We start from the raw sequence: 20,799 nt of genomic DNA on the forward strand, positions 1-20,799 counted from the left end.
TCAAACCAGTCCAGAGTCCCTACAAATGACAGAAGCTACGGAACTCCCCAGAAGTGTCCCTGATGGTTTTGACCAACCATAATCAAGCATATGTATTACAACTAAAAGGTACAAGAGCCATCCACAACAGAAAGAATGTGGTTAACGTGGACATTACCAAAAGGAAGGAATAAGCCTGACATGTTATGACCTGATGACAGGATAAAAATGCAGCAATACCAGAGGTACCCTGGATCTCACTTTGTACAGAAGGGCTAAGAGGACCAGCCTTTCCCTTACTCAACTCCATCAGTTTACCCAGGAATCCTCCCAAAATTGCTGTAGGCCAAGAAGAGCATACACTGTCATTGTAGAGTATAAAATAGAGAAATCTGGTGAAATCGCATTTTGGATCTGTACAGCGTGCCTACATGCCAGCTTTCAGACACTTTGGAGCACCATCTGTAATATTGTGGTGGATTGAGCTGCATGGTTTTATGAGAGTTCACTGGAAATATCCAGCAGAGGAGGAACAAATTATGTGACAGGGAAGGACAAGAAAAGACAAATCATGCAGCGCAATGCAGTAAATTTAGTGGCAGTATTAATTCATTATTTTGTTATTTTTACAATATTAACATGTCCGGGAAGAGGTTGTATCTCATTAGTATCAGTTTAACACCTAAATGTAGCACTCCATGAAGGAAAGGTGACCTGTGACTGTGTGCTAAATTGCCTGCCACTGTGTGCCAACACATGTGGCAGCGTTCTTGGTAACCTGGTCCAATTGTGCTTGAAGAACAAATTACTTTCCTTCAATGACACTCTTTCTGGTGGACACAGTATCTAACCGCTAATTTCACACCTTCTGAATACGCCCCATTCACCAGACTGGATCCAAATATTTTCTTAGCACTGCTCCTGCGCACCAGTATGTGGTTTCATGTGACTCTGCCCCACCCGAGAAGTAATGCCAGAGCACATATATGCGCCACCCCTGCACGCTGACATCGATGTCTTTCATGACTCTGTCCGTGCCATTGGTTGTGGAACTTAAGTGGTGAGATGTGACAGTCTGCAGATGTCTAAATTGGAATCTTTTCAAGTTGGGTGAAAAGAGCTCATTCAACAGAACAGGGAGAACGGAGGGTGGTGAGGAATCTCCAGTTAGAGTATCCACCTGAAAGAGCGTTTCTGAATGAAGAGGAGTAACTTGTTCTTCAGATGGATACTAGAAACTGCAGATTGCTCAACTTGTTAATGGGTACCTGTTAGAACTAGGGGTGTCTAGTTGGCAGAGGTAGGTGCCTTGGTCCAAATAGGGCCCCTTGCTTCTAATCAGGGTAAGGGGGATACACACTTTAGATAACCCCTGCTCACCCCCTTGGTAGCTTGGCACGAGCAGACAGACTTATCCCAAAGGCAATGTGTAAAGTATTTGTACCAACACTCACAGTAACAGTGAAAACACCACAAATGGAGACCACACCAGTTTAGAAAGATAAAATATCTTTATCTAAACTAAACAAGACCAAAACGACAAAAATGCAACATACACAAACTCAGTAGAATGTCTTTAGAGAGGTTGTTGCAAAAATAAACTTGTAGATGATGCAATGCGACACTTTACTCACAAAGTACCTGGGATGCGTAACGCAAAACAAACAAAAGGGTCGCAGAGAAGGCGATGCATTGATTCTTCCTGTGCTCCGGTTCCAATGCGAAAAGATGGCGCCTCGACGCATTGAGACGATCCGGTGCGATTCGAGAAAATGGCATCTTTTCTGCGATGCGACAATGTGGAGGCGAAGCGCGCACGCCCGACGGCCGTGCAGCGAAGTCAGTGGTTTTCTGAGCCGCTACTGGCCCTGCGACACACTTCTCCGGTGATGCGACAACACCCTCGGAGATGGCGACATGCTTCTCCGGTGGCGATCAGCAGCAGTGTGCTCCCTCAGCGATAAGATGACCATGTGACATGCTTCTCCGGTGATGATACGGCACCCTCTGTGCAGCGGCACGCTTCTCCGATGTTGCAACGGCGAACAGCAGCAGCGGCGACACGCTTCCTCGATGATGCAGCAGCGGCTGCTGCGGCAGAGTCATGCTTCTCTCGTTGCGTCAGGCTTCCAGCTCCCTTCAGAAAAAAGGCCTCACGAACAGTTACAGGCCTTCTTGGCAGACTGGAACTCCCGTGAAAGGAATTTCCGGGAAGATGGGGGTGAAGTAATTGTGTGCCTGGGACTTCAAAAACAGGAGGCCATCTCTTCTCAGGCCCTTGGAGACTTTTCTTCAGATGGACACAGCACACAGCAAATTCCTTCTTCAAGCAGGGGACACAGCACACAGCAAAGTCATGTAGTCCTCTCCTCAGTAGAAACAGCAAACAGCAGGCCAACCCCAGACACACGTCAAGGGCAGTACTTCTCCTCAGTCTCTTCAGCTGATCTTCTTTGGCAGGGATTCCTCTTGATCATGAAGTAGTCTTGGAAATTTTATATCCGGGTGTTTCCACAACAGGTGGCCAGCTCTTCTCAGGCCCTTGGAGACTTTCTTTTCAGGACCCAGCACACAGCAAAGTCATAGTCAAGCAGGGGGGCACAGCTCACAGCAAAGTCCCTTGTCCTTCCTTTTGGCAGAAATAGCAAATGCTGGCCAACCCCAGACACACAGCAAGGGCAGTACTTCTTCAGCTCTTCAGCTTTTCTCCTCATCAAAGGTTCCTCCTTGGTTCCAAAGTAGTCTAAAGTTCAGGGGTTTCAGCTCTCATATGTATACCCAAAAAGTCTTTGTTCTCTATGTGTGAGGGTCCTGGACCCAGTTCTGGGTGCACTCTGCCAGTGCACAACTTCTTCCTTTGTTAGTGTGGGCCAGGGTCATCAGACGCACCACAGGAGGTGGAGCCAGCATTGTGGAAGGCAGGCACAGCCCTATTCAGGCCCAGGTGCTACTCCTCCCACCACTCCAAATGCAGATAGGTTTATTCAGCCTAGTGCTGACACACCCAGACTCCTGGAGCCACCAGGCAGGGGCACACAGAAAGGTTGAACAAGAAAATAGTCACTTTCTAAAAGCGCTATTTTCAAACACACGATGTAAAAACCATCCTTCCTGAAAGATGTGTTATTAAATTCTGAGTTCAGGAATACCAGACTCCAATTTTCTATCTTGCTTCTATGGGAAGATATGCAGATTTGAGCGCTCTAGTGCCCAGGCGTACAGGTGAGCTGAACTCCCTATTTAAACCTCCAATGCAGACGCGCAGCGGTGACGCGCAGCGGGCTCGCCTGACTCTCGCCGGAGTCAAGCCAGAGTCCTGCCCGTCTGCGCCCGTCAGCGCTAAGGAGGCACGGGAGACAGGGAACTCTGAGGCGCTCCATGTCCCATGCTATGCCACTGACATGTCAGGTACGTGTGGTGATTTATTCAACTTATACACTACTCCTCGTATACATTGTCAGGAGATCTTAAATGTTGTTAACGGGCATGGACCTGTGTGCTGCCGTCACTGTAAGTGTACGCTGATTCTACATTCTCCCCCGGACCTGCCCTCACAATCTTCTGTGCTGCGCGGAGGACTTATTAACGCTCGCTCCCTCTGCAGAAACGCTCAAAGTATTAATGATTTGATCATGCATACCAATTTAGATTGGTTATTGGTTACGGAAACATGGCTGAAACCCTGGTGTAACCCCGACCTAGCTGTAGCACTTCCTCAGAACTTCCTGATACAGCATTTGGATAGGAACGAACAACGAGGGGGAGGTCTGGCCATTATTTATCACAACACACTTAAGTGTTCCATCCAGGAATTGACAGACATTAAGGGGGCAGAGGCTTTGGCCTTTTGTCTAGGTATCCATGATTCCTACTCTTTCTCAGGTGCCCTTATCTATCGCCCTCCTGGGTCTCCCACCGAGTTCCTAGAAAGTATAGGTGATGTTCTGAGCAATTTGGCGCTCAGATCTTCCAATTTTACGTTATTGGGGATCTGAATTTGCACCTGGACTCCCCAAAAGAGCCAGGAGTAAGCACTTTTATGGATATTATTAACATTCTCGGGCTCACTCTCCTTAACCAAGAACCTATGCACATTGCAGGACATCTATTGGACTGTATCTGCTCTAATTCAACTAGACTAATAGTTAAATCCCCCTGTCCTTTAATTTGGTCCGATCATTCTTTTATTCCGTTTGACGTTGTACTGAAATACAAGGCCACGGTAAATAGGACAAAGAATAGAAGGCCTAATAAAAACCACAAACCTAACTGGAAGAAACTCACCAGTAGACCTGACCTCGTAGATATGTTAAAAGAAAGCACTCCGGTTCTTACGGGTGATACTTCTACTGATAACCAAAAATTCTGCAACTGGATAGCAACTACTGGCGCCTTATTAGGCTCAATTGGTAAAAATACTTCCGGCGTCACCAAGAGCAAAAGGAATGCTCCGTGGTTCTCGCCAGACCTGAAATTAAAACTAGGGGAGGTGAGAACACTGGAACGAAGGTGGCGCAGGAACTACGATGGTGCCGCCCGTAATGTCTATAAATCAGCTGGAAGGCAATATCATGCAGGGATCAAGCTAGCCAAAAAGGCCCACTATCTACAGGCCATATCTATCGCAGGCACTGGACAAAAGGAAATTTTCAAAATAGTAAAGGATTACATCAATCCACCAGCTTTATTGCAGGAGATTCCTCCGTCTCAGGACTTCTGCAATGCGATTGCTGACTATTTTGAACTGAAGATCTTGGATATCGTGAAGACTTTTTCTCCGGTATCCCCCAATCCAGGGAACTTAGAACAGACAGAGGTGGAGAAATTACCTACTAGGTCCCCCCGCCTGGACTCATTTGATCCTGTCCCCCCTGATGATACTTTTAAGGCCATTTTGGCCAGTAAATCTGGATCTCCTTTCGATCCCTGCCCACCTTCAGTTCTGGAGACGCTAGTAGAGGTGGTTAACCCTATTATTAACAACATCATAAACTCATCATTAGCCACGGCAGAAATTCCCAATGAATGGTAGCTTGCTGCAGTCAAGCCTCTCCAGAAAAAGGCCCTATCGGAGGTGACTACCCTCTCCAACCTGCGCCCCATTTCCCTGCTCCCACTGGTATTCAAACTGGCGGAAAAATGTGTAAATATCCAACTCACAAATTTTCTAGAGGAGAACAACATCTTGCATCCTAACCAGTCAGGGTTTCGGTCGAAACATTCTACTGAGTCGGCCCTGCTGTTTACAGCAGGGACCCTCCGAACTGCCATGGACCAGGGAAAGAAGGCTGTCCTGATTTTACTTGACCTGTCGGCAGCCTTCGACACGGTCTCACACACCATCTTAGTGGACCGGATGGTTATTGCAGGAATAGGAGGGGTAGCTCTGGCTTGGCTCAGAAATTTTCTCCATTTCACAGTTCTGGGCCAATTTCAATCAGAAGCTAACGTCATCAGCTCTGGGGTCCCTCAGGGCTCTAGTTTAAGCCCCATACTCTTCAACCTGTACATGGTACTCCTGATTGAGCTAATTACGTCATTCCAGATTAGCACAATATCGTATGCTGATGACACGCAGCTCATTCTGGTGTTGGATAAGGAACTGCCTGGTGCAGAGGAAAACCTGAAAAAATGCTTAACAGCTACGTTTGAGTGGATGACTAACAATCACCTCAAATGTAATTCCGGCAAGACGGAAATCCTGCTGTTTGGAAATCAAAATCTGTTTTCCCCGAAACAAGGTGGCCTGATGATGCTGAAGCCCCCCCAGTACCATCTCGTCTGCTCGAAACTTGGGCATTAAATTTGACGACCAATTGTCCTTTAAACAACAAGCAGTGGCCGTAGCTGACATGTGTTTTCACCTAATTAAATCTTTGAGGAAATTTTTTGATCTTCCTCTGCCAGCCAGGAAAACGGTGGCAGTTGCATTAATAACTTCGAAGCTGGACTACTGTACCAGCCTAAATGCTGGAGTTAATAAGTCCATACTCCATAGGCTACAGATGGTCCAGCACGCAACTGCCCGGTTGCCCGGTTGGTACTACGGTGGCCGCGTAAGTCATCTGCTTCGGCCGCACTTAGTGCGCTTCATTGGCTACCACTTGGCAAAAGGATCTTATTTAAGATCCTTCTGATCACATTTAGAGCCTTCCAACAGCAAGGACCGAAATATTTGTCCAGTGGCTTTAAACGGTATCACCCCACCCGCTATTTGAGGTCTGCTGGCCAAAATCCGTTAATAGTTCCCAGATTCAGGTTGTCAACTAAAGGAGGGAAATCTCTGTTTGTCCTGGGAGCTAAGGCCTGGAACAAGCTCCCGTTGCACTTCCGATCACTGTCCCATGAAAGTCATTTTAGGAAATCCCTGAAAACTTGGGTGTTCTCCCTCACAGACGCTGCGTGCAGGGCACTAGTGTAAGGTATGTGTTCACCGAATGGCTTCTTTCCCACCAACCTATTTCACCTGGGTTGGCAGAGCGCCAAGATACTCCTTGGAGTGATAGGAGCGCTATATAAGTGTCCATTACATTACATTACATAAACATGTTACACAGCATTCCCCATTCTGTCCTATGGGCAAGATAGGGGCACGTTACACAAACTAGTACATGTCCTACCTTTCACATACACTGCACCCTGCCAAGGGGAGTACCTTGGGCCTACCATAGGTGTAAGAAAAGAGAAGGGTAAGGCCTGGCAAGTTGTTACACTGGCCAGGTCGACAGGGCAGTTAACAAACAGCGCACAGGCACTGCGGTGGCAGGCCAGAGACCTCTTTTCAGAGGTACTCATGTGAGTGGCACAATCAGTGCTGTAAGCCCACTAGTAGCATTTGACTTACCAGCCCTGGCAAACTCAGGGCACTTTACCAGGGACCTACTGGTAAAATAATCAGTCAATCAAGGATAACCAATCAAAATAACAATTTACACAGAGGGCATATGCACTTTATCACTGATCAGCAGTGGTAAAGTGCAAAGGGTCCTATAGCCAACAACCACAGGTCAGGAAAAACAAAGGAGGGAGAAGCGAAAAGCTTGGGGATAACCCTGCAAAAAGGGCAATTTCCAACAGTACCGAAGCAGTACCTCCTAAAGTGTGGGAGGTGTTAATTGGCTCAAACAAGAAAATCATACAGGACTACATTGGCAAAGTGCCCTTTTCCTCTGACTTGGCTATCAAGGCAGTAATGCTTCCTGAATGTATGGAGTGGCGCCAATATTGTGGCCTGACAGATGTCCAGAACAGGCACTTAAAGTGCCAATGAAGCAGTAGCATCCGTGGCTCTGGACGAATGAGTCTTCAGGTTCTCTTGTGGGTTGATTCTTGGGCTATGCATAGCAGATCAATATACGGAGAACTATCCATCTTTATATGGTCCTTTTCTGCACTGCCTTACCCTTCTTAACCACAAATGAAACCAACAAACAGCTGATCGCTTGTCGTTGGTATGCTCATCATAAAAGCTCAAAGCTCTTTTGGGGTCCAAAAGGTGGCTTACTTTCTCCTCTTTTAAGGGTTGAGGTGAAGCAAAGAATGCCAGAAGGGTGATGCATTGTCCGACATGAAAGGGCATCACCACGTTCAACAAAAATGCCTCTCTAGTCTGCAACACTGGTGCGTCTGGAAAACAGGTGGTGTATGGTGGTTGGCTAGACGGCGCTTGTAGCTCACTCTTGCAACGAGCTGAGGTTATCCCTATGAAGAAGAGTCAATAGACGCAAAGGAGAGCTGTGTATTGGCTCAAATGGAGTGAGCAGCAGGAAAGTGGGGACAAAATTAAAGTCCACTATGGCATTACAAAAGGTTTGAATGGGAACATATGGACCAGACCCTTAAGGAAACGCATTACAACAGGTGATTTAAACAAGGACGGTTGGTCCGCTAAACGTAAAAAGGTGAAAGACCACACAAGTAATCTTTAACTGTGTCCACGGCAAGTCCTTGCTAGGCCAAAGATAGTAAAAAAAAAGCAGAAAAACAGCTTTACTTGTAATGTGTCTGTGTGGAGGTGATTGCACCAGGTAACAAACTTGCCCCAGCATAAACAGATATCATAGACGGAAGTCTGGCTGCTAGAATGACGTGCACTACTTTGGGAGGGAGATCAAAGGAAGACAATTCTCACCACTTATTCTCTACGCATGGAAGCGTAGATTGCGCGGGCTCTGTTGCAGGACCCTGCCCTTCAGCTGCGATAGAAGATCCTCCCAAAGCCGCAGCCTGATCATAGGACAGAGGCTCATGGTCAGAAGTTCCGGGTACCAAACGCTCATGGCCCAGTCCAGAGCCCTTAGAACGTCTTAGACGTGGTCGTTCTTGATCTTCATAAACTTGTAGGGAGTGGCAGAAATGCATACAGGAATCTTGTGCTCCACACCGAGAGGAATTTGTCTCCCAGAGACAACTTTCTTGGGAGATCCAACACTCAAAAGTGTTGACACTACACATTCTAGGGAGTGGCAAAGTGATCTAGCCAGGCCCCTCCAATTGCTAGAAGATGCCCTGTGCCACCTCCAGATGTAGTTGCCATTCATGATCCAGATGGTCCCCCGTCAGTCGTTGGAAGGAGTGTTGGTGTTGAAAGGATGGGTAGGACATCGCCCCTCCAAACAATTTGCTGGACACACCTGTTTGATGTTATGGTCTGCCAACCCAGCAAGAATCTTTGGATCCTGTCTCCAACAAGTTGGCTGTGTTCTGCAAAGGGCTTGCTAAAAGGGTTTGGCAGGTGGGACTGGGAACTGAGCAGTCCATTGACCTTGGCTGCGGGGGCAATAGGCACCAAGGCCGTAAAACTGCTGGAAGTCACTCTGTGGTTGAAGCAACTGGTGGTATGTCATCTCGGTCGACACCACAAAAGGAGTGGTAGCTTTGGTGTGGTTAGCTAGATGGGACAGGTGGGCCTAGAGAGTGTGCCATGGCCCTGCGCTACTTAAACCTCTCGAAAGTGGAGTCTTCATTCTTTCCGAACAAGTCCCTTCATAGGGCATGTTCATGAGGGACAACTGGGCGTCACTTGAAAAACCAGCCAAGCATGGCGGCGAATAGCAACACTGGTGCCAATGGCTTGCCCAATGGAATCAGTGGTATCCAAGCCTCAACAAATTGTGAACTTGGATGCATCCAGTCCGCCTTGGATAGCCTGGGCAAGGGCAGGTCAGAGATCTTCAGGAACACCATGGAGGACATGACCCACTGAGTCTCAAAGGGCGTGAGACTAGCATCACAGGAGACAGTTGGCATTCACTGAGCGGAAAGACAGGCTGATGGAAGAAAAAATTTGCTTCCCAAACATCTTCACTTGTTTCGTTCCTTAACGGGGAGAGTAGTTGCGAAAGTGGTGGGTTTGGACCCGCTTGTGAACATTTGCACCACCAAACGTTTGGGGGAAGGGTGTTTTCTGGACGCCCAGGGCAGGATAATGGTCTCTCGCTATTTACCTGTTGAATGGGGGGTTAGAGCAAGGCTTGGCCGAGGTGCCCAAAAAAGGGATCTGTGCCTCATTAATTGGCAGGAGGGGCTCAGAAGATGTTTTCCCAGGCTGGAGTACTTATATAAGCAAATTAGTTTTAAACTCCAAGGTAGGGAGCTGGAGGTCAAGGACATCAGCTACCCTAACATCACCATGCTATATGTGGTGGATTCCTCCATGGCTGGGTCGGAGGGGTGGGAAGGGGGCGGTGGGGAGGGGGGGATAGACAGAAGACCTGATTCAGGGGCGGTATCAAGGCTGCTGGCCTCCAGAAAGTCATTGTACCAACTGTGCTCAGTACAAGGGTGAGCGAACTCACCACCCCAGTCTTATTCATTGCCTGCCTCTAGGCCAAAATAGGAGTGTGGGGTGTGCGGTTTCTCTCTCTCGAGGAGGCAGCAGACCAAGCTGGGGACGTGGCCTTGGTCGAGGTATGACGAGCGCCGACTTAGATTTAGAGAGTACTATTGGTATCTCCATGTCCAGCATTGATAGATGCAGTACCGGTGTTGATGTTCCAGAAACAGGTGTGGACCGTGGTGCCGGAGGTGGAGTCGGAATCAGAGTCAGAGCAATTGTGACGTCCCAAACAGTCCAACTGGCGCCTAGGTCGAACCTGGCAGCGGTACACCAGATGAAAGACCTCTCAGTTCCTTAGAGCCCAAAAGCATGGGAGCTTGACCTGACGGAACCCTTCAATCTGCTTAGGAGTGGCAGTAGGCCCTGGACTTGGGTTGTGCCAGAACCAGTTGCGGGATCGGCTCATAATTTAACGGCCTCCAGGAGTGGGGTCAAGAGCCATGGTGCCTAGGGGAGGCTCCTCCGCATTAGCGGAGGAGCGTCGTTCCACTGCTCTGTGAGCAAGTCAAAAAGAAAATAAATGATAACGCATTATCATAATTTTATTTTTACTTCGTTGCTCAGCTGGTTAGGGAGGGACGTGGCTGGCTGTGACAGGAGCAGGGGAAGGAGTGGTGAGCATGTAAGTGCACATGACAGTTTGGCCGGCCGTCTTGGGCCAGCCAAACAGTCATGCACAGTTTGCATATTATCCACCAGGATGCATTGCACAGCCTGGTGGACAACATGTCCAGCCTTCCAGACACTCTCTGAGCTCCGAACCACGGCGCTCAGATCAATCACAACGCTGCTATCAGCAGCATCGTGATTGGCTAGGGGAGTCTGGAAGTCTGGGTGCATCCTGTTCCTGGAGTCCTGAAGCGGGCGAAGAGAACAGAGAAGCGGCAGCTGGAAGGCAGGCGACTTAAATTTCTTTTAGTTTTCAATCCCTCCACCCACCCCCTTGCAACTCCCCCACCACCGCCATTAATTAGCAGCCACCACTGATAGTGTCGCTCCACGCCTGCTCAGGTGAATGTGAGTGACGAGAAGGGACCATGGTCCAGCTTCGATTTCTAGTTTCTTTTTTGGACCTACCGTACGATTTAGACATCGATAAAGACCAGGCTCTGGAGCAGCTTTGTACGGGACCAGGATCGAACTTTCAACTTGAACCATCACTTTGAGCGGTCTTGTCATGGTGTCTTCTTTTGCTTAGTGATCTAGACACACCTGATGGGGATCTGTCACAGAAATTAGTTTTAAACAGTCCCTACAAGACTGAAAACCTGTTATTTTTGAGGGCAACATTCCCTTGCATACTAAGAATTTTTTAACAAAATTATCTGAGGTAAATTTCTGTGAGAGGCAAGAGAGAACTCGGATATGCGTCTGGTGGTGCAGAAAAAAAGGTCAGACTTAAGTGTGTAGGAATGGCACTTTTATAAGCCTCACACGTCATTTCTAGAGCAGAACAGCAACAGTACAGAGCAATACAGCGTTATCTACCGACATGCAGAAATAGTGCTTAAAAGTTTTCAAATCCAAGCTGACACCTAGGGAATATTCAAAAGGTGAGAAATACATCACCTATGTAAAAAGTCCCTGAAAATGTGCGTCATCTTTATCTCATGTTTACTTTAAGTGTCTTCTTCTAAAACCTTGAGGTGTATATATTGAGAGGATGTGCTAGACTTGCGGTGCCTAATAGTGTAACACTACAGGCAAAAGTCTGTTGAGACAGGCTAAAGGGTGCTTAAAATTGGAAAGGTACTAGAGTCATCTAGTTTCACAATTTCTGAAATCTCAAACTTAAGTGATTAAAATGAAGTAATTAAAATAAAATAAAATAATAGAATTATTAAGGGGAATGGTCATAGTGTCTTTGACATAGATGGAACAACTTCTAAAATATTAAATCACTGAATGCATTTTTGCATAAGCTTGTCTAGCATAACTTCATGACACATCTACAGAACAAAAGAATATGTTAGAAACCTACATTTGATGGAATATAGGTTCATTACTTGTTCACAGCTTAGAAAGTGGTGAAACTGTTGGGGATACTGTTGCATGGGTGCTAAAAGGCAGAGGGAGAGTGCCGTGGTACTGCTTTCCCTGAAGCACTCCAGTGTAGGGTATGTCTTATCTCTGAAGAGATGGGGCCATTAGTGATGCCTAAATATCACTCATAAAAGCCTGTGTATCTCATCCATGTGTGGTGTTGTAGAACCACGCTGGTACCAACCACCCTGCCCAAGTAGTCAGTGGTATCCAGCCCAAAGTGGATGACTTATTTCACTGCTTCTTGACAGTCTCGGATAATCTGCACAAGGCTGGCGTGGAATTGTTCAGAGACTATTAGTAAGATCTCGCTGACTATATTCCGCAGTGCATGCTTGTACCGTCCCTGGAGGCAACTAGCATATACTAAATGAAGAACGAGGCTGCCTGAGAAGAACAACCTCTTCTCCAATGCCTACGTACGTTTTGAATCCTGGTAGATGTACTAGGGAATGAGTTAGGGTTGGATTTACTTGTGGATGCCTGGACCACCAAGCTATTAGGCGTAGGGTGTTGCATAAGGAAGAGAGGTTGACTAAGGGTGTGTATGTGTCTTCTGGCACCCTGTTTTGGCTCCTGTACCCATCAGTATGCCCGTCAAGGCTTAATTAATAGGGAGAAGTGGTTCTGTGGAAGCCTGCCCAGGTTGCATGATTTCTGTCAGGACATTAGTCTTTACTTCAACAGGGGAAAGCTGCAGGCCTAAAACATCAGTAACTTGTCTGACCACAATAGCAAAGGAAGCTTATTCCTCTGTGGGGGGTCCAAGGGCAGAGTTAAACTCAGCATCCAGCAAAGTGACTAAACCTACTGGCGTCCTTCGAAGGTTTATGACAAGATTTTCTTCATCATAACAATGGGATGCACCATCTCTGTCATCTCCAACACTATGTTGATGTTCAGAATCTGAAGCAAAAGGAATGTGGTGCATTCTAGATAAAGGTAGAGTTCCATCTGAATCAGAATGACTCAGACCGACTGCACCAGAAGTTGTGGATGGCTCAACTGTGGGTGAGGTTGTGTAAGATTAGCTTCCAAGTCTGACAAGTAAATGGGGTTTCCTCTGGTGTTGGTGGCTGACACGACTCATGTGCGACGAATAAAAAGCTTGGCGCCAAGTTCGAACAGGTTGGGCGAGGGAGTCAGAAGAATGCAAAATATGTCCAATATGGCTTCCTTGAAGGCCACAACATGGCCACACATGCCTAATCACTAGTATTTCAATACCCTCCCACATCACCCAACACCTGCGACACCTCCACTGGCTCCCCGTCAACAAAAGAGTAACCTTCAAGATACTCACCATGCCTACAAATGCCTCCACAACACCAGACCCCAATATCTCAACGAAAGAATCTCCTTCCACGTACCCAAGAGAAACCTACGATTCGCCAACCTCGCACTCGCAAAAACCCTGCGCAACCGCAGAGCAAGAACGGGTGGAAGAGCCTGCTCCTACATCGCGGCAGAGACCTGAAACGAGCTCCCTATCAACTTCAGATGCGCCCCCACTCTGCACACCTTCAGGAAGAGCCTCAAGACCTGGCTCTTCGACTGACCCGGAGCTGCACCCCCCCTCCGCGCCCTTCCAGCGCCTTGAGAACCTCACAGGTGAGTGGCGCCCTTCACAATTCCCTGATTGCTTGATTGAGAAAATAATGTAGGTAGGGACTTACAATAAGCCCCATAGGAAATAATGTTAAATTATTTAAACTAGTTAAAATATAAATACATTTAATTTAATGTTAAATTATCTGAAAAGAAAACATTTTGGAATATAAAAAATAATGTAACATTATGTTTTATTGAAATATAATTACATTCCTTTTAATAATTATAATATATACAACATGTAATTTGTTTTACGTTAGGTGGCAATTTTCTTCTAAAATTCAAAAAAATAATGTTAATTTAATGTAATATATTTTAAATAAGTAAATATTTAATTCAAAGTTATTATTATTATTATTATTAAAATTTTTTATAGAGCGCGTAGTCACCCTGGGGTATCCCAGCGCTGAAGAACCCTACACCAGAGGAGGCTTGGGGGAGGAAAGGGGCAAGAGTAATTTTAAACATAATCAGTATAAACAGAGACGATATTGAGCCGGGGTGGTTATGGTTTAAGGGAACAGGTGAGTTTTGAGTCGTTTCCTAAATCTCAGGTAGTTCGGTTCTTTCCGCAGGTCTCGAGGAAGGGCATTCCATAGACGCGCTGTGTGGATCAAGAAACGTCTACCACCCGTGCGGGCTTTCTTGAATCTAGGCACGGTGATAAAGGACTCCTCGTCTGATCGAAGAGATCTGGGGGCTTTGTAAGGTTGTATAAATTTCCTCAAAATGGGGGGGCCCTGATTCTGCAGTAGCCTATGGGCCAGGCTTAGGGCTTTGAATGTTACTCGTTCCCTCACTGGGAGCCAGTGAAGGAGTTTCAGGGCAGGTTTGGCCGAAGCTCTGACGGGAGTGTGCGTGAGAATCCGGGCGGCCGCGTTTTGAATTTTCTGCAATTTGTTTAGGGTTGCTTCGGGGGCGCCCAGGTATATAGCATTGCTATAGTCAAGCCTGGACAGTATGAGGCAGGATCTTTCTCATCGATTTGAGTAGGCCGAAGCATGTGCCTGCTACTTTTTTAGCCTGCGTGGTGAATGTAAGGTCCTTTTCGATCCATACTCCCAGGCTTTTTACTTCCTGTTTAGGGACAGGGGGGGGTCCTAGACAGGGTGGCCAGATGTTCACAGGGAAGGTGGGTCCTTTCTGGCCCAGAAGAAGAATGTCAGTTTTAGAACCATTCAGTTTTAAGGCTGAATAGTTCATCCACCCTTGGATCTCCTTCAAGCAATTGAATAGGTCCACTGGCTGCTGGCTAGGGTGGGAAAGGGAGACAACTAGTTGTGTGTCGTCCGCATAACTGACAATGCTCACTCCGAACGGGGTGACGATCTCCTCCAATGGGGACATATAGATGTTAAACAATGTGGGGCTCAGGGAGGAGCCCTGAGGCACACCACATTGGAGGGGAGTGTCGGAGGAGCAGGTGTTATTTTCCCAGATCTGGAAGGAACGATGGGCCAGAAAGGAGGAAAGCCAGGACAGAGCGGTACCTTCTACTCCTACCTTTTTGAGCCGTTTGACCAGCAATTGATGGTTGACAGTGTCGAAGGCCGCGCTCAGGTCGAGGAGGATCACTGCCACTGATCCTCCTTCGTCTAAGAGCGTTCTGGCCTCCTCCACTGCAGCCAGGAGGGCGATGTCGGTGCCCTGTCCAGGGCGGAAGCCTGTCTGCGAGTTTTTTAGCAGGTTGTTGGTTTCGAGAAACTGGGAGAGTTTCTTATTCACCAGTTTCTCGGCAACCTTACTGGTCCCGGGGAGGAGGGATATTGGTCGGTAGTTGGCCAGTTCAGCTGGGTCTAGGGAGGGTTTTTTTAGCAACGCCTTAACGACGGCCGCTTTCCAGCTAGGGGGGACGACTCCCTGTTGAAAAGAGGCGTTGATGAGCTTAGTGAGGGGGGGGATGATAGTGGGCGCGACTTCCTTAAGGGTCCGTAGCGGTGCGGGGTCCCTAGGAGATCCGCTTTTGATGGATGTGAGCGTGATCTCTACTTCTTCGTGGGTTATTTGTCCCCACGAGGTTAGACGAGGGGCGATCGAGGTGTCGGAGGGCTCGTCGGTCTCGCCAGTATTAGTCGGGGGGATGGAGTCAAGAATTTTTTGAATTTTGTCTTGAAAGAAGCTCGCTAGCTGAATACATTTTTCCTGGTCCGCCTTTGGATCTGGTGGGTTTCTGGGGGCGGGGTCAGGGACCTTAAGCAGTTCTTTCAAGATGGTGTAGGTTTCTTTGCTTGAGCAGGCAGCTTTTTCAATTCGTTCCTGGAAAAACCGACTTTTTGTCTTGTCGATCGCAGCTTTGTATGCTGATAGGGCGGTGGAATAGGCGTCCTTGTTAACATTGGATTTTTCCTTCCTCCATGACCGCTCCGCTCTTTTGCAGTCCTGCCGCAGCGACTTGAGCTCTGGCGTATACCATGGGGCTGAGGGTACACGTTTATTGTGTCTGAGGATAGTGATCTTGGGAATAAGGATATCCAGGGAGGACGTAATCCAGGAGCAAAACTGTTCGTCGGCCGTTATGGCGTCGGAGGACAGTACTGGAATAGTCTTAGAGAGGATGTCAGTCCATTCTGATGGTATGAGTTTATGCCATCGTCTGTCTTTGGTTTTAGCTTTTACAGGCTGGATAGGCACAGAAGGGGCTTCCCATGAGAAGGGGACTAGGAGGTGATCAGTCCATGGCAGTGGCAAAGGTGGACTGGTGGTGATATTGGCATTAGTGAGAACGGGGTCTAGTAAGTGTCCCTTGTCATGGGTGGGTTCATTATTGGCCAGCCTGATATTAAGTGATAGCAGGTCCACTAGTAGGTCCGAGGCGGAACGGTCAGTGGGATCTGTGAAGTGAAGGTTCAAGTCGCCAACAATGAGAAAGTTGGAAACAGAAGCGGCTAGTTGGGAGGCCGCTTCGGTGACTGCATTGAGAAGTTTCCCGAGCGTACCTGGGGGCCGATAGATTAGGAGACCCGAAAGGGAATGCCTTGGGGAAGATTGGAGGGAGAGGTGGCAGCTTTCGGAGTTGTCAATTTGGGCGTCACTAGTTCTACAGGTAAACTGTTCCCGGTAAATTATGGCCAACCCTCCTCCTCTTCCTTTTGGTCTGTGGAGAGTTTGGATGAGGTAGCCTGGGGGAAGTTAATTAAATAATGCTGTTTTTTTTTATTTTGGTCTACATTTAAAATGAACATATATAATTTGCAACAATATTTAACATTAAAAAAAGTTTGGGTTTATTAAACTTTTTAAACGTTCTCTACATTTTACCACAGGGAGATCGCCACCGCAGTAGCGGAGATTTCCCTATGATAAAGAATAGAAAAAAGTGAAAAAGTTATACGTACACATTTAATTTAAATGAATGGAATTATTTAGAAAACTAAATAAAGCTAAATCTATTTACATTTTTAAAAGGTTATTAAACATTTAATAATAAAATATATTTTATTTTTTATTTATATATAATTTTTAACATTAAATAGAATTCAAACTTATTTTCAACAGTTGAAATAAGTCACTGCTTCCATATTTCCCATGGGAGGGTGTTGTACTATTACTGGTTGGCCATGTGTAGTGCTGGGCTTATTACTGCTCCTTTTTGACAGTAGTAATTTTACACTTGTAGATGTTTCAGGGATATGCAAGTCTACACTTTTGAGTATCTCTATACTCGAAGTTTGTGAAATTGTGCAAAGTAGTAAAGTTACTCAAAGGTATAATAGTAACCTTTACCACAATGGCTGGATCCTCAAACCAAAAAAAGGCTGCCAGGTAAATTTGGCTCATCGACTTTGAAGGTTGTTCCTCAAAATGGGGTATACTGGGTGGCAGGGTTTTTTGAAGGAGGCTGTAAGGGGATTCCCTGTAAAGTGAGACGTCAACAATAATGATGGAGGGACCAATGCACCGCAACAATACATCCTCAAATATTTTTCAAAAACATGCATTTACTTAGCACACTCGAAGTTGGTGACCAGAAGCAACTCACCTCAGTGTAAAAGCGCAAGTAGCCAGAGGTAAAACCGACCACAATGCACGTCCAGTCAGGGCGCCCTGTAGAACTCCTAACAAAAAACACAAAAAAAACAGAAAACAAGTTTTTAGGAAACATATCTGGGTATCTATAGAGCAAATTATTTGTGAAATAATGGCTGAGCTCTTACCTTTTCTGGCTTGCAAGAGGAATACACAGTGCACTGCTGACACATTCACTGGAGAAAAAAAACTCAATGTCGGAAAATGATTTAAACACAGGCAGTTAAAATTACTTTTTGGTGTATTATCTAAAAGAGGGTTAGTCAAAGCAGACTTACTAGCAGTTTGCATTTCTAAGCTCTGTTACAACACTAGCGCCATGGGGTCATTTGACGATGAGATACAAAATACTTACCCAAACAAAACTAAAAAAAAAAGGGATTTATTTACATGTTTGTACTCTTATGCAACACTAGTTGAAGAGCTGATCTCTCGGCGTAACAAAACAGTTAGAACATTGGAATGCTTAGAGCTCCTCTAAACACTATGAAGTGGGTTAGGGCTCATAACGGCTATAAACTTCTACTAAAGCATTCTAATGTTTTTTTCTTTGGTTTTCCTCGGTGCATTTCAGAATATTTTAACTTCTGTGGGTAAAATGTTCTAAAAGCATTATAGTCCTTCTACCTCTGTCTTTAATGGTTGTTAAATGCCCTTCCCCTTGTCATAAGTCCTAGCCAGCGGATCAAACCTATAATTCGGATTCAGTACCTGTAAAAACAGTTGTAGCTACTGGCACTGTGCTATAATGCTATATTGCGTCATAACCATAATGTTTACCAAGATGGTGGACACTACAGTGTCAGGTCGAGGCAATGAAACTCACACAGTACAACATAAGGAATATAGTTATTTGGGCACTGAAATGAAGTCAACAATTTGCCCACCATGTCATGATGCTGCTAAAGACACATGGGCTTATATTACATATGTAAGTCTTCCCTGTTAACATGGTTGTATGACGGAACAACGCAGGGAAATACTGTGCGTGCCATTACCACACATTTTTTACAACACATTTTTTTTTAGATTGCATATGCTTTTACAACGTATGCCTATACCACGCATTGTATATATATATATATATATATATATATATATATATATATATATATATATATATATCAATCAAAGCAGGAGCCCAAATTCGAAGACAGGCCACAGGAAGGTAAGTTTTGAAGCTCTTTATTAGTAGCTGCACATCTTGCTGGCAAACTCCACAATCACGAAGACACATCGCATTAAAAAGCCAGACGCGTTTCAGGTGTTTGCACTCCTTTCTTCAGTGGTGTTAGTGCAAGGCAGTCATGAAAGCACAGTTCATTACGCACTCGTATTACTTAAAGGTCCCTGCCGTGGTGGGCGTGGCTACCAAGAGCCTCCTGGGATCTGTAGTGCGTAAGCTTTTTCCCATGTGGGCGCACTGTTTCATTCTTGCCGAGTTATGCAAAATATAACCCATGTGGGCTGATGCGAAGTCCTGACGGGCGCTTGCCTTGCTTTGTAGATGTCACTACGAGCTAATGGGGCGCTCCCTGCAAGGCACGTCCATTATCCTTCCTCCTGAAAGTTCAATCACCCCATGGTGACCTGACAGGTCCGCAGCAGCGGCGAGCAGTCTTCCCGACTTGGAAAGCCGGTGTACATCAATCAAAGCAGGAGCCCAAATTCGAAGACAGGCCACAGGAAGGTAAGTTTTGAAGCTCTTTATTAGTAGCTGCACATCTTGCTGGCAAACTCCACAATCACGAAGACACATCGCATTAAAAAGCCAGACGCGTTTCAGGTGTTTGCACTCCTTTCTTCAGTGGCGTTAGTGCAAGGCAGTCATGAAAGCACAGTTCATTACGCACTCGTATTACTTAAAGGTCCCTGCCGTGGTGGGCGTGGCTACCAAGAGCCTCCTGGGATCTGTAGTGCGTAAGCTTTTTCCCATGTGGGCGCACTGTTTCATTCTTGCAGAGTTATGCAAAATATAACCCATGTGGGCTGATGCGAAGTCCTGACTGGCGCTTGCCTTGCTTTGTAGATGTCACTACGAGCTAATGGGGCGCTCCCTGCAAGGCACGTCCATTATCCTTCCTCCTGAAAGTTCAATCACCCCATGGTGACCTGACAGGTCCGCAGCAGCGGCGAGCAGTCTTCCCGACTTGGAAAGCCGGTGTACATCAATCAAAGCAGGAGCCCAAATTCGAAGACAGGCCACAGGAAGGTAAGTTTTGAAGCTCTTTATTAGTAGCTGCACATCTTGCTGGCAAACTCCACAATCACGGAGACACATCGCTCCTGCTTTGATATATATATATATATATATATATATAAACAAAACTTCGCCAGTCGCTGACAGCGCCTCCAGTTACCGTTCTCAACTGGAAAGAATAACGAAGAGTGGAACCCAATTTGGTGCCAGAACAAAAGGTGCCTTTATTGGTGCGTAATTCTGCTCAGCATGCCGCCACGACGCGTTTCGACTGTCTCCACAGTCTTGATCACATGGTGTGATTGCTATGTCACAAGTGAGGTATAAGTAATAAACACAAAGGGCGGACCATACAATCCCGCCCTCCACATGTCAAAGGTTCAATTCAAGGAAACAAAGAAAAGACTGAAGACAAAATAATAACCCTCTGTCTAACAGATGAATATAACTCATAGTGAGTAAAGATCATACATAATTCATCATACAAATATATATGTGTGCAACAAATCGCAATGGTCATGTGTCTGTACATATAAATAAATATATAACATCATAAAACCATATGTCGATAAAATCACATAAAAGATCTTGCATTTCCTTGTTAAAAAACCTTAATTGATAAATGCCAAGTGGGAGTTGGAATAAAGTGCTATTGCAAACATTTCAAATCTATGTGTAAACTTATTTTCAATATACATCACTGGGAGTGACAAGGAGCAGTTATTGCTATATAGTGCAAAATGTGTAAAAAGTGCCAAGTGCAAAAAGTTAAATCAATTAATTAAAATTGTTAAATTCATATTAACATAGTATAAAAGAGAGGAGCCCCTCCCTTTTCTGTGTTTGGTTCCATAACAGTTGTTTACAAATCAGCTAAAACCATTTATGAGCTAAAAAGCGTCCTACTGGGTTATTAATATAAGAAACTCCGATATTGATCTAAGATCGCCCTGGATCGCAGTGAATTTTATAGGTGTTTTTTAATAAAAATTCACAGGCAAGTGTAAAGGTCCTCGCTTGCGTTCAGACCCCCCGGGCTACGACTGTCTAGTTCTGAAATATATCTAGTTTCTAAAACCCTCAAGAGAGCATCTCTATTGCC

The 20,799-nt window shown here is 45.9% G+C and overlaps 1 protein-coding gene across 1 annotated transcript in view; it reads right to left on the reverse strand.

The window, feature by feature from the left end:
• The window catches only part of RAB3GAP2 (RAB3 GTPase activating non-catalytic protein subunit 2), a 586,520-nt gene that overhangs the window by 384,759 nt on the left and 180,962 nt on the right, over positions 1-20,799 (reverse strand). The window contains exons 5-6 of the mRNA XM_078649806.1: positions 17,626-17,673; positions 17,451-17,526 (exon numbers count right to left, since the gene is read on the reverse strand). Of these exons, the coding sequence (XP_078505932.1) occupies positions 17,451-17,526; positions 17,626-17,673 (124 nt within the window). The remainder of the gene's footprint in view (positions 1-17,450; positions 17,527-17,625; positions 17,674-20,799) is intronic.

This window comes from Lissotriton helveticus, chromosome 6, assembly GCF_964261635.1.
Source record: "Lissotriton helveticus chromosome 6, aLisHel1.1, whole genome shotgun sequence".
Lineage (NCBI taxonomy): Eukaryota > Metazoa > Chordata > Amphibia > Caudata > Salamandridae > Lissotriton > Lissotriton helveticus.